The sequence below is a fragment of the Protopterus annectens genome, chromosome 3.part0, assembly GCF_019279795.1.
Source record: "Protopterus annectens isolate FY-2018-M chromosome 3.part0, PAN1.0, whole genome shotgun sequence".
NCBI lineage: Eukaryota > Metazoa > Chordata > Ceratodontiformes > Protopteridae > Protopterus > Protopterus annectens.
This window is the reverse complement of record NC_056731.1, coordinates 814,533,203-814,547,551: the sequence shown is the minus strand read 5'-3', so window position 1 is coordinate 814,547,551 and position 14,349 is coordinate 814,533,203. Positions and strand designations below refer to the sequence as shown.

The 14,349-nt window shown below is 39.8% G+C and overlaps 1 protein-coding gene across 2 annotated transcripts in view; it reads left to right on the top strand.

Annotated features, from left to right (window-relative positions):
• The window catches only part of EXOC2 (exocyst complex component 2), a 2,261,550-nt gene that overhangs the window by 627,010 nt on the left and 1,620,191 nt on the right, over positions 1-14,349 (top strand). For both annotated transcript variants that reach the window (XM_044065154.1, XM_044065156.1), the window contains exon 5: positions 8,285-8,398. In XM_044065154.1, the coding sequence (XP_043921089.1) occupies positions 8,285-8,398 (114 nt within the window). The remainder of the gene's footprint in view (positions 1-8,284; positions 8,399-14,349) is intronic.

Below are 14,349 nucleotides of genomic sequence, written 5' to 3'. Positions count from 1 at the left end.
CAAAGTTTTTGTATCTTATTGCTAGTTATTGAGGTTCCAGTTATGGTGAACCAGTCTCAGTGCAGGATGCTATCATCTATCATCTTGTCCACCTTGTGTGTATTTATGAAATGCCTGTTGGTGATGGGGTCAGTAACATTTCATTCTAGAATTCAGGGTTTCTAATTGATTTACTGGTGGCTAATGGCCCTAATACCAGAGACTGACTGCTACACGTCAGTTCTTTAATGAACATGTTGCATTTCATTAGATTAGCAGTAAACTGCCATTGAAATAGAGTTTAGATCTTTTTGGTGTTTGAGACTTTATACTGTAGTACAAAGTAGATGTTCTTCATATTGACCACTGCTGCAGTAGCCCGGGCTATAGGGATTATATCAGGCAGAAAAGCTTCAGGGCATTTTCCATGCACCCAAACCATAAGCTTCAGGGCATTTTCCATGCACCCAAACCATTAGTCAGCTTGAACTGAGCTGACAAAAAAGACAGGTTTGGGCACCAAGCCCTTCAGAGCTTTTCTGTCTCTGAAGGGTACTGTCATCTGAGGTTTTCAAGGCTCGATGGTCTGCTTGTGTCGTTCCTTTGCTGGGCAGGTAAGTTCGCTTTGGGGGAAAAAAATCTTATAAAAAAGAAAAAAAATGTTTGATAACATTTTCCTGTTCAGGAAAGTTATTTTAAAGCTACAAGTTTTTGTTTTAACAGACTGTTGCGAGACTGTTTTCTATTTGTAAACAGAAGTGCTCTTTTCCTGTCAGTTTAGAAGTTGTTTAAAGTATCTAAAAGTTATTTTTTCTGTAGACAAATTGTGTTTATTTTACTTTTGGTGGCTGGCAAAGTGTTTTAAAAGTGCTTTTTACTGTATTTTTTCTGTGAAAAAAGTGACTTTTAAAAACTTTAATTTTTTTACTGGCTTTTGTTGTTTGTTTTCCCCCAGAAAGAGGCATAATTTTCGGCTTGACGATTGAACAAACTGTTGGTCCGACATTCAGTCCTTCTTGTAGCTACAAAAAGAAAATTTAAGCAAACAGCATTTGCCACCACCCATCAGGCTAGCAGTTTCCTTCAATTACAGATGGGTGCATGGCTGTGACCATTAGTTGTATGTCAGTCCACTCATCTTTTACCCCAGATCTGTCTGGTGTAGCATCTACAGCCACTAGGGAATGGGGGATAGCCACGTCCTCTGCAGCTGTTGGCCTCCTGTCAGTAGGCAAGGGAGAGCCACTCTTGTCTGTCCTGGGAGAGGGGATAGGGAAAGCTTCCCTGTTTTGTCAGAATGTTGTGCCCATCCTGCAGTTTCTCATTTTGAGGAAAAATTTGCTTTAAGTCATAAGTTCATAGGTTCATAGGTAAGTAATAGGCTATCGGCCCAAGGGCCTACGTAAGCCTAGCCAACAAGGTTCCATGGCTTACGCCACCCAAGAAAGTTATTTTCCTGTGCCATTGTCGAGCAGAGACACAGAAGTGATCCCTGGGGTGTATTTCTTATTTCCCATCCACTCATCAAGATTTTTCTTGAAGAGTGATAATGAAGAACTTTGCTCGACATAGATGGATATCCTGTTCCAGAGTATGGGAAGTCTTTGGGACAGGAATATATCCCCTCCAGCATGTCCTATTTGTTGTGGTGACAAGGTTTAGGTCCCTAGAGCGTGTAGCTCAGAGGGATTGGGATTTCTGTAGGTGTAGCATGTCCAACAGCTCTGGGTTTGACATAGCTTTATATGTTAGGCAGAGATCACCTCGGAGTAGGCGATATACTATGGAGCAAAGCTGGAGTTTTTTGAGGCAGTCAGTGTAGGGCATTTGTTTGAGGCCAGTAATCCTCTTTGTGAGGTACTTCTGTGGCTTTTCCAGCTGCTGCAGATGTCTTGTGAGGTACATTCCAAAAGGGGCGTTGTACTCTATAATGGGTCTAATGAGTGTCGAGTAGAGGGGAACAGTGACCTCTTTTTTCCTGGATGAGAACCCTTTTATGACGAGGTGTGCCACGTAGAAGGACTTCCTGACTACTGTGGCGATGTGACTATCAAAGGAGAGACTACTGTCCACATGGGTACAAAGGTCTCATCACACATTTGGTCTTAAGTAGATTGCTGCCTATATGGTACTTCATGGGTACAGTGTTTTTACTAAAGAGGATGACACTGCACTTTTTGGCATTGAGCTTGAGGCCATGGCTCTGACACCAGGCATCTGTCTCAGCGAGGCCCTTCTGTAGGATGTCCACATCATTTGGGGACTCGACTATGGCTCCTAGTTTGCAGTCATCTGTGAACTTCATTAGCCAGAGGCCTTCTGTGTTAGCCTGTACTTCAGAGAAGTAAATACCAAACAGGAGAGGTCCCAGGACGGAACCCTGTGGTACTCCACTTGTCACTGCTTTGAGGTCAGATTTGGAGTCTGCAACTTTTACAGTGTGGGTTCTGTCAGTGAGCCAGTTGGCAACCCACCTTGTAACATAGGGATTTATACCTAGTTTAGTGAGTTTAGCTATAATTCTAGAATGGGGGATGGTGTTGAAAGCCTTGGGGAGGTCAAGACAGGCTGTGTGAACCACCTTACCCTCATCTGCGGCTTTGGTGACTGCCTCAAAGAAGTCGATCAGTTTCAGGAGGCATGATCTGCCTTTCACAAACCCGAACTGGGTGGGATCCAGAGTTTGGAGGTTACCAATGTCTTTGTTTATGAGTTCCATGATGATACGTTCCATGGCCTTGCAGACCAGGCTCATCAGGCTAATAGGTCAGTAGTTCCCGGGATCAGTGGTGGCTCCCCCTTTGTGGAGTGGGATAACTGTTGCTGTGTGCCATTCAGTGGGCACAAAGCCTGATCTTGAGCTATTATTGAACATGGTGCTTAAGTGGGGAGCCAGTTCATTCTGAAGTTCATGTAAAACGCAGCCTGGGATGTTGTACATGGATGCTGTGTTTTTGGCTTTAGAGAGTGCAGCTTTTACTTGCGTAGTTGTGATTACAGGGACTCTGCATTCTTCCTGTATAGATATGGGCCCTTTAAGGGGTAGGGGGGGGGGGGCGTAAAGTTAGCACTGAACCTATCTGCCAGGATTTTGGCAATATTAGTTGGTTCTGTAATTATTGTGCCATTGTGCTGTAACTTAGAGCAGATCTGGGTGTTGCCATCGAGATTCTTGACATAGCTATAGAATGCTTTGTGGTTGTCCTTAGAATTAGTGGTGATTTTGTTTTCAAAGCTAGCTTTGGAGGATGTTATAAGGGATCTCAGCTTCTTACTGAGGCTGACCAGGGAGCTCCTCCACTCATGGGATTGTACTCTCTTTTGCAACAGTTTCTTCCTTCTGTTATACAGTTTGTTTATGGCAGGGGACCAGCAGATTGGCTTCCTTTTTTTGGAGGATAGTGCCTTGGTTCTGTTTGGGATAGCACAATCCATGCACACGTGTAAGTGCTTATAGAGTGCATTTGTGTAGGATTCAGTAGTCGTAACTGTATTGTCCATCTGCATGGGTGTCATGAAGTTCACCACTTCTTTCTTAAGAAGCATGAAGATGGCTTTGGAGAAATTTTTTACCGTGGTTTCCTTAATGGGGGGTGGGGGCGGGATGTGGATATCAAGGGTGATTAGCTTATGGTCGGATCGGACCAATGAGGAGTTGACTTCAGATGTGGAACACCGGTCACTCATGTTGGTAATGACTAGGTCTAGGATATTGTTGCCCCTGGTGGAGGTGTGGATAAGTTGATCCAGGGCATTGGAGTTTATGAATTCCAGAAAGTGTTGAGCTAAGGAGTTGGTACACGAGTAGTTTTCCCAGTTAATGGTGGGATAGTTGAAGTCGCCCATTATTAGGGTGTTTGGTTGAACCCTAATATTTTCCAGTGCATCAAGAAAAGAGGAGTGGGAATCCTGGGGCATGGTGGGGGATCTGTCGCAAGCTACAATTTGGATTGCAGTTTTGCCCAGAGTTAGTTTCACTTGGATAACCTCGGATACATTATGCTGAGCAACTAGCCTGGAGGTGTGGATATCCTTAATGAATATGGACACACCTCCACCTTTGGTGTTTCGGTCCAAGTTACATGGCCGAAAAGTGTGGTGTGAGTTATAACCTGGTAGTGCAGGGGTGCTCTCTGGAGCCTTGAACCAGGTCTCAGTCACTGCACAGATATCGATATTCTCCATTTTAAGGAGTGCCTCGAGTGAGTGCATTTTGAGATTTAGACTTCTAGCATTAAGTAGCATTACCCTCGGTTTTTGCTTGCCTGTTTCAGTGGTGAATTTGTTATGTGAACCTTGCCTAAAAAGGCACTATATGGGCAGCAAGAGCCTTAGCCAGTATCCGGAATCCCAGGGGCGACAGGTTCAGGCCATCTGTGGCAAAGCATCGTGGTCTGTCGACCATGTCATCCCAAGCAGACAGATACTGGATCCCCTTAGAATGACAACAGAAGCTTAGCCAATTGTTGGTCAATCATTTTGTCCTGGTACTGCGGTATCATTCTGGGCGATGGCAGAATGCTACTCAGGGCTAGGGTCATACCTGCCTGGGCTACAAGATCAGAGCTTTTCCATGTCTCTTTTCATGTAGTCCAGGGAGGTATGTCTTGGGTCATTCACACCAACATGGACAATGACAGAGTCATATTTGTACTTGTTGTGGAGTGACCTGAGTGCGTGGGTTATGTGGCGGATCCTGGCACCCGACAGGCAGCTGACAGTAACCTTCTCCTTGTTTAGCCCAGTGAGTGGGACATCAGTGTGCCTGACTAGAGAGTCACCTATGACTAGTGTGTTGGGTACGTTGTTTTGCCTTATTGGCTGTGGTTGAGTGGCACACTGAGTCTGTGGGCTGTGTGTCATTTGGGTTGTGTTGGGGGATGAGGTTGCTTGCGTTTTTGCTTTGGAGGTCTCTCTTGCTTAGACAGATTATTATTGAGAGCCTGCGCAAATGTTTTTGTATTACTATGTGTGGATTTTGGTGGTGTAGATTTAGTGAGACTATGTGATGAGTGTGGTGTGGTGCAAATGTTTACCTTCTCCACATGACTGTCAGGTTCTGTCTTGGTTGGAGAGAACTTTACCTTCAGTTTGGCTAGATAAGTGCATCTCTCACAGGTTGTGGTGTTGGGTGGTAGGAGGAGAGGGTTGTCTGTTTACATGAGGCAATTACTACATTGCCTCAAGATGCTCAGATTCATCAGATAGACAGGAGAGAACATTGGGAGCTGACCCTTGGACATGCCTGAATAAAAAATTATTTTCCACTAGATAAGTGAGGAAAGTGAGTACAAGAGCTGTTTTTCTCTAAGCAAGTGAGAAAAGTAAGTACAAAAACTGTTTTCCTCTAGGTAATGAGGACGGTTGAGTGCTATAGTAATTAGTAGCTTATTTAGTGCTTACAAGTTCTGAAGAAGTGCTGAGCACGAATAAGCAAATTTAAGTGCTAAAACTAAGAATCTGTATCTGCACTAGACGAGTTACAGGACAGAAACAAGTGCAAATGCAGTCTTTCAAATCAGAAAGCTGAGAGAGATGGAAGAGATTGCCCAAACAGCCAATAACTATTAGGGTTACAATTTCTGGGCCAAAACCACTCCTTATGTGGTAGACAGGTTACCTAGTGCTTACCACTCCCACTGATAAGCTAGAAGGCTTCCCTCCAGCACAGAAAGGCTTGGGGGCTCAGAAGCTTACATACAGTCCTGGATACAGTAAATCTGTATCTGGAACACTAGTTACAAGGAAGGTAGGAAACAGGCTTACAGATTTTTTTTTTTTTTTTTTTTTTTTTTATACAGAAAAGTAGCAAAAATAGTAGTAAAAACAATTCACATGCAGTGCAAGCTAGCACACCTTGGTATGTAGCAATATTAGATCAAACACAGTTTAAAAATGCAATTAAATTAAAAAGGACTAAAAGCAAGTGCAGAAAGAGTTTATTAGGTAGAATGTGGTAAAGAAATGGGACTGGGGGAGTGTCCCAGATCAAATTTACAGTGGGGCGGGCAACTGCAAAAGCCACCAAATTTAAACTACAAACCAAAAATAGGGAGGGTGGGTGAGACAAAACAGTTTCAACATAGATCTGAGTAACAACTAACAGTACAAACTCTAAAACCAAAGAAATATACTCAGCTCTGGACATGCTGCACTTAAAGAAATCCCAATCCCTCAGAGCCACACGCTCCAGGGATCTAAACCTTGTCATCACAATGAACAAAAATATGCTGGAGGGATAGGTTCCTGACCCAGAGACTCCCCATACTTTGGAATAGACTGCCCATACATGTCAAGCAGAGTGCCTCATTGGCCCTCTTCAAAAGGAACCTTGATGATTGGATGGGAGATAGGAAATTCACCCCGGGGATCATGTCAGAGAAGTAAATATTGTGGGAAGAAATATCCAGGGAATTGTTATGGCTAGGCTTGCATAGGCCCTAGTGCCGATAGCCTAGTACCAACCTATGAATAGAGATCTAAGCAACAATTAACAAACTCTAAAACCAAAAAAATATACTCAGCTCTGTATATTTGCAGATAAGATTGGAAAGCAGTCTCTCAGAACACAGGTTCCAGGAATTTAAATTCAGGCTGTTACTAACAGGTCTAATTTTATGCAAGTGATCCTTGAGTTAGGTAACACACAAGCTGTGAAAAACAGGTATACCAGCTGAAGACACAGCAGAAAATAGTGTGTGTGTGTGTGGGGGGGCAGTTTCAACAGAGATCCAAGCAACAACTAACAGTACAAACTCTAAAACCAAAAAATATACTCAGCTCTGTATATTTGCAGATAGATTGGAAAGCAGTCTCTTAGAACAGAGAGACAACAGTTTCAACAGAGATATAAGCAACAATTAAACTCTAAAACCAAAAAAGTATACTCAGCTCTGTATATTTGCAGATAGATGGAAAGCAGTCTCTCAGAACAGGGAGACAACAGTTTCATTCAGTTTTGTTTATAGTACTAGCCAGTATTCATTGTTTATAGTGTGTATAATTCAGCTGACACTTCCTCAAGGGCTTTGGCCACTGATACTGTGCTGAGGACATTTGCCTACCTACATTGTCATGTCCAAGATGTTAAATATGAGATTTTAAATTCTCCTTTGGATAGAGATTGTTTTTGGCCCCACTGATGCCCCACTGCTGCAGAGTGATCAAAAAGTGTGGTGAAATGGACAAGTTACAGGGAATCTCTAAGATTTTTAAATAAACAGTCTCAATGAAGTGGAAGTGAATAGATATGTATGAAGAAATAACAAGGGGTTCCAAAAATAATTCAAAAACTCAATCCCACAAGTCAGAATGACTGCTTAAGGGACCTTTCCTCCCCCCACCCTGGGTGTCCCTTTCCCTTCTAGAAAGTCTGAGTCTTGACCTTCATCACATGCTGTCCCAGGGAATGATAAAACCAGTTCCACCTTCCCTAGTGGAAAAAGGCTTTTATTCAAGGAGGTTTTAAGTGCCATTGAAAGAAAATGTGTGGAGGCCAGTTCCGGATCGTTCTTTCTAAACCTGTTTGTGATGGTGCAAAAGTTCAAAATGCTGTCACTTCACAACCTGTTACCTGTTCTTCCTAATTCAAGTTTCCTAGTAACTCTAGATTTAAGAGATGCTTACATCACATCCCTATTCATCCAGACTTAAGGTGTTTCTTAAGATTTTATGCGTGGATCACATTATCAGTTCTCTGCCTTACCTTTTGGACTATTCACTGTACCAAGAGTGTTCACAATGTGTCTAGCTCCAGTTATAGCTCATTACAGCAAAAAGCAAAACAGTATATAAAATGAAGGGCATTGCTGTCTTCACCCTTCAAAATGTTATATTCAGCTTTGAAGTTGCTATAAATAAAAGGGAACCATCCTCAGTAAATTAGATTCAGCAGTTTGGTGAAGGTCATTTCAAGTTGATCGATAAATTTGAACAGATAAGGATAACTCTTACACTACAAAGTTGCTCGTTGTTAATAGGTCACTTTTTGTCCATTGTCTCAGAAAAAATGTGTGCTGATTTGCTAGCAAGGATGCTTAATTTTGATGATCTTACATGCATTGTTTGGAATATACTGACATTCTGTTAGTGTGACCCCTATCTGAAGAAAGAAAATATTGCTGTGGTTGCAGATAACCTGCTAGCTAGAAGCCTCACAATCTGATCAGTTCAGTCTCTTTAATGCCCTTTGCCTTTTTTTTTTATTCTGATTCTGTGACTGTGGTTGGTTAAAATAGAGATTTACTGAGTAGCCAATTAGGCACACCCAGTTTACCTAAATCTTGTGTTTTGTTTTGTTTTGCAGAGGCAAAGTTCCAGAAAAAGATCTGGAGGGTCTGTTTCCTGGGATGAGTGGAGATTTCACTAGTGAAAACTTCTCCGCTACATTGTACTTGCTGGAGAATCACTCTTCTACCAGGTTGGTTTGTTGCTATTGCTACATTTACTTTAAAATGAATGCTTCACATGTATTTTTTGTGGGACTATATCACAACATCGAAAAGACCGGAGATCAAACGGCATTTACATTGAAAATGCTGTTTATAGAAGCCGATCTTGTGGGGGGCTCTGCCCCCCACATGCCCTGCTAATTATATATACCAACTCATAGATCGCACTGCAGTGAGGAAAGGGGAAATTTTCCGATCTTCACTGTATCACGATCTCGCAATAAACACCTCAATGAATGGCATTTCCGATGTAAATGTCATTTGATCACCGTCTTTTTGATTTGGTGATATAGACCTTTTTTGTTGTATTGTTTTAAAGAAAATATAGTAGTGTAACAGCAGAATTGACTATTCCATTGACATTAAGACATGGTATAATTCTTTTTATAACTGGATGGTTTGTAGCCATTGCTACATTTACTTTGAAATGAATGGTTCATAGGTTGGTACTAGGCTATCAGCCCTAGGGCTTATTCAAGCCTAGCCATAATTCCTGGCAATTTCTTCCCACAATATTTACTTCCCTGGACCCCTGTCTAGCAGGGCAACTGACGTGATCCCCGGGATGAATTTCCTATCTCCCATCCAATCTTCAAGGTTCCTTTTGAAGAGGGCCAAAGAGGCGCTCTGCTTTACATGTATGGGCAGTCTATTCCAGAGTCTGGGGAGACTCTGGATCAGGAACCTATCCCTCCAAGCATGTTTTGTTCATTGTGATGACAAGGTTTAGATCTCTGGAGCATGTGGCTCTGAGAGATTGGGATTTCTTTAAGTGTAGCATGTCCAACAAGTCTCTTATCACACTTTCGGTGTTTAGTGTACTGCCACCTATGTGGTTTACATTTACTTTTTTTATGTTGTTTTAAAGAAATATAGTAATGTAAGAGAAGAGTGGACTATTCCCACTAACTGCCTGGATTCAATATTGAAGTCATGTTGTGGGTGATTTGCCAGAATACGCATAATTAATGAATTTGATACGCTGACTGTTCTTATTGTGCGGGGTGGTAGTAGTGCCAAGAGTCCCATGTCATTCTGTCCCATGAGGGAGATGGAGAGAGGCATGATACTAGGCATGGGGTTAGACTCTTGAGTAACATTCTGTTACATTTCCCTATTCTATCATTGCATGCCATGCCTGGAACAACTGGTAAAGTATGGTTAGCATTCAGGATGATGGCCCCTTTCCTGAAGGGTTAGCCTGAAAACCCATTTCAGCAAGATACAAATTAGATTTATGTTTTTAAATTCTGACTAATTTTGTTTGTCTTGAAAGAAATCATTGACACTGTGAAGAGACTGGAGGGTGGGGTATTCAGCCTGGTTTATTCGTTATGTTAGGGATGTGAATTAGTGAGTGGGACCATCACAAACAATTAGTGTCAACTGAATCAGCTGCCAGAAAATGTACATGCAGTCTGACAGAGTAGCTCCCCATTTTGTTTACTGTTGCATACATATGCAGAGTATGACAGAAGACAAGTTGCCCATTAAGTGTGTGTGTCCTTTTCTTTTTGCAAGTAACTCCTGCATATGCTGCTCTCTGAATCAGCCCTTTGACACTATAGCCAGTTCTTTGTTATAGCATTTCCCTCCCCCGTAAGTGTACTTGATATTTTTTCTTACACCAACAGCCATTTATATGATCATTTTAAGGATGTCTTGTTCATACTTTCCATCAGCTTGATATAAATTTATTCTGAGTAACAGAAAGAAAGAACTGAATTATACATTTGTAAGTCTGGGATTTGAAAAATCATTCAGCTAATCTGTTCTTCATTTTCAAAGCCTTTCTAAGTCGATCACCTTTATTTTGGGGGTTTAAGCTGATCACTGTTGTTGAGAATAACATCTGATTCATTGACTCTAAGACTTTTGTTAAACCATAGAAATGTTTTGGAATGTTTCATATACCTTAGATAGCTTTTCTGTATCAACTCAGATGTTCACAGTCACATTACCAGGCACATTATTATATGAAGGTGAGTACCTATGTCATGGCACTTGGGCCAAAATATATGCCTGAGATCTTTCTCTGAATTTTTTGTACTAAAGAATGTCATGGGCACCACAAATTAAAACCCTTTGTCTGGCTGCCTGCATCACTCCTCTTGGAATGTTAATCATGATGTAATGCCATAGGAAGTGTTAATGGTTCACACCTTGCTTTGCCTAATTACAGAATAGTATTGTCTAGATTTTAAAAGCACACTTAAGCTCGTATTTGCAAAATAAGGAAATGGATGCCTTTAAAAAGGCTGCATGTGGCAGTTAATACAGTGTTAACAGATGCATGAAGAGTCAGCAAAAAAAAAAAAAAAAGTGCATGAAAGTGAAAGTCAAACAGTTTAGAAAAAAACATCAGAAGGCTGAAGTGATTCCATGGCTCTGAATGAAATGCTTGATTCCCCAATCTCACAGGCAAGCTGCCCAGGATTACCTTGAAATGTCTCTGTCAATAGCGTTCATACAGTTAGGACCTCATGACTTTAGAGGCTCTGTGAACTGTAAAGAGGAATTAAGATGTTTTTTGAGATGGTCAATTAATTGCTCAAACATGTAGACACACACACACTGTATATCACATTTATATGCCTATATCTTTGTCATATATTATGTGACTCATTCCATATTGGTAAAAATAGAAAAATTGTCTTAAGACTAGCATTTATAAACATGTATACAAAAGTTTGGAGAAATAAAAACAAGAATGCTTTAAGTAGCCATGCAGAGAACTATGAGGGTTTTACTAGGTTTAAATTTCTGGTTTTACAGAAGGTGGAATTTAATTTTAGGGGTTCAACTGGCAAGTGAGATTTGAACAGCAGGAACTAATGAGGCAACTAAGATTAAGTGCTAATAATAACAAACCTGGTTTGAATGACTCTGTGAGTGAAGCTTATGTTTTAAACCGTAGAGCCACAAGGTTGAGTTACACAGCAGTATTAAATTAAATGTGGTAGATGGATGAAATATTTAAATTTACATGCGATTGTTAAAGGTAATTTAGAGGTTTAGATGACAAAAAGTTTGCGTTTATGTTCTGTTGCATGGTATTTTTTTAAATATACGAATTCTGTGATTATGTAACCAGGGTGCTTATTGTAAATGAGTGTTTTGAAGAAGTCTGGTAGAGAGTTATGGACCGAAGTGCTACATATTATAATAATAATAATAATAACAACAACAATAGTTAATTGGAACTGACTTGGAGAGTCACCATTTTAAGTTGGTTATAATTTAATTAATTAATTACTTTTGGTTGACATGTCATGTGTTGGACTTCAATAAAAAAAGCATAGTGAATCCTGGAGAATGGTGGGCTGTGCTACTTATCTTATTTTTTTTCAAACACCTTTGTTGAATTATGACTTGTGACATAGGCAAATTTACATTCATATTAGAAGTAATCATACTATATTAACATAACGAACATTGTACTTCACATATATTGCTATATATTCTATAACCTAAGCAATATTACATAAATTATTCACTTCCTGCCTATTTTTTAAATGAGAAACATCTTTATTAAACCATCACTTACTACACAGTCATACATTTATATAAATGAAAACAAATCACACCGACACAATCCTAGTCACAAGCATTTTACATCACAAACCATACTGACACACTCCCAGTTGTAAACATTATATCTCACTTATAATCTACCCAATCTTTCTCACTCAAACATTACATAGCTCATTTAAGTCCTACCGCCTTTTAAACCTCATTCTCCTGTGTATGTATTGTTCCACAATTCCCATTTTTCCTATGTAGTTTGCTCCTACCCTTTTCTAAAGATCTCAACTCCAGTTGTTTTATCTCTGTTACTATATTCACTACTTCCAGTATAGTTGGTGTAGATCTTGAGTTCCATTTTCTAGTAACTGCTTTTTTGGCAGCCACCATTGTTAGACACAGCAAGGCCTTACCATGTGTAGGCAATTCCAATTCTGTATCCTAGCTCAGGAAAAATCATCTCCTTCGTTAGACCAATCTGCCCACACAGCATCTCTGGTATTATGTTATAGATGAAAAATACAAGAAACTATTTCAAAGTTCTGCCCTCTCTGCAATGCTTTACAATTTTTTTTGTAACAAAGAGTTTGTTTGTAGTCTGTAAAACATTATTTCTAGCTAGCAGAATTGTTGAAGTAGTAAACAAACACACACCCTCACTTTTATGAGAATTTTTAGTGTGTGTGTGTGTGAATATGTTTATGTATATCTGTGTGTGTTGTTGTTTTTCGGCTTTTCCCGGTTAGGGATCGCCACAGCGGAACTCCGGTCCGCTAATGATTGGCAGTAGATTTTCACGAACGCCGAGGTGCAAGCTCGACGTTCAACCTTCAGCGAAGGCACGCCCATTTACACATGTCTTTCGAAAGCCCACCCAACCACGGGGAGGACATGCAGACTCCACACAGAAGGCATTCCCTGCACTCCAGCCGAAAATTTAACGGGAGAACCTCTTGCTGTGAGGCAACAATGCTACCACTGCACCATATGTGATAGTTAATGATATGCATAGTAAAACTGTGTGTGTGTGTGTGTGTGTGTGTGTGTGTGTGTGTGTGTGTGTGTGTGTATCAAATTTTGTTTTGCTATGCACACATTTAACTGTAATTGTTGACTCTCCTTTGCTGTTACTAGTACATTAGTAACCTGGGCTGAGCCTGCAATTTGTCAGACTTGACCAGTGCTCTACCCGTATAAAGAAAATAGAAACAAAAATATATGTGTGCATATATAAGTATATGCATGCGCACGCAAGCACACACATACACATCTGTGTATATGTACATACATATATATGGGTATACTTTGATTCACTGAAAACTCATTTCACTGAATTTCACTACACCCTCAAAAATCGCTGAATCACATTTCACTGAATGTAAGTACTGTTGCGCAAATAAAATGTATATGCCCTTTTCCTCACTCTAGTCCGACCCTGGAATTAGTATGTATAGTTGGGGGGTGTGGGGGCACAGCCCCCACCTACTTAGCTTTTATATTTATGTATCTAATTTCACTGAAAGCTAACAATATAAAACCAAAAGCAGGTGGGGATTACACCCCCCACACCCCCCTAACTATAATATATATATATATATATATATATATATATATATATATACATATATATATATATAATAACTCCAGGATCGCACTACAGTGGGGAAAAGGACATATACATTTCATTTACCCAACAATATTTACATTCAGTGAAATATGATTCAATGATATGAGTTTTCAGTGATTTGAACTTTCAGCGAATTGGTGTGAGTGTTTTGAAATTCAGTGAAATGAGTTTTCAGTGAATCAAAGTAGACCCATATTTATATTTATTTTATATATATATATATATATATATATATATATATATATATATATATATATATATATATATATATATGTGTGTGTGTGTGTGTGTGTATATACACATGTATATTTGTTTACTGGGAAATTGTGTCTAGTAACTGAAATGCACATTTTCAGTGGAGGTCCAGAGAGAAAAACTGCAAAACAAGGACAATTCAAAAGAAAAATGGCCGAGAACCATTATTTAAAAAATATTTCAAATCAATTGGTCAAAAAAATTATTTACAAAGCATATCAGATTAAAGAAATACATATTTTCAAGCTACTGTGTGTAGAATCAGAAATACTGTATTAACATTTTTTATAGTTTCCGTAGTGGACAGAGTTAGGGTTGCATACTTCACTCTGTAGGTGTGGTGTACAGTTGCATAGTTTATTAGTTACCATGTGATATTTTAGAGTAGATTTGAATTGTTGCAGTCTGTTTAAAAGCCTGATGTGGTTTGGAAGTTTCTTCCCCAAAAAAAAATTTTTTTCTTTTTTTTGGGAAAAAAAAAATAAAAAAACCCAAAAATTGTTTTAAAAATTT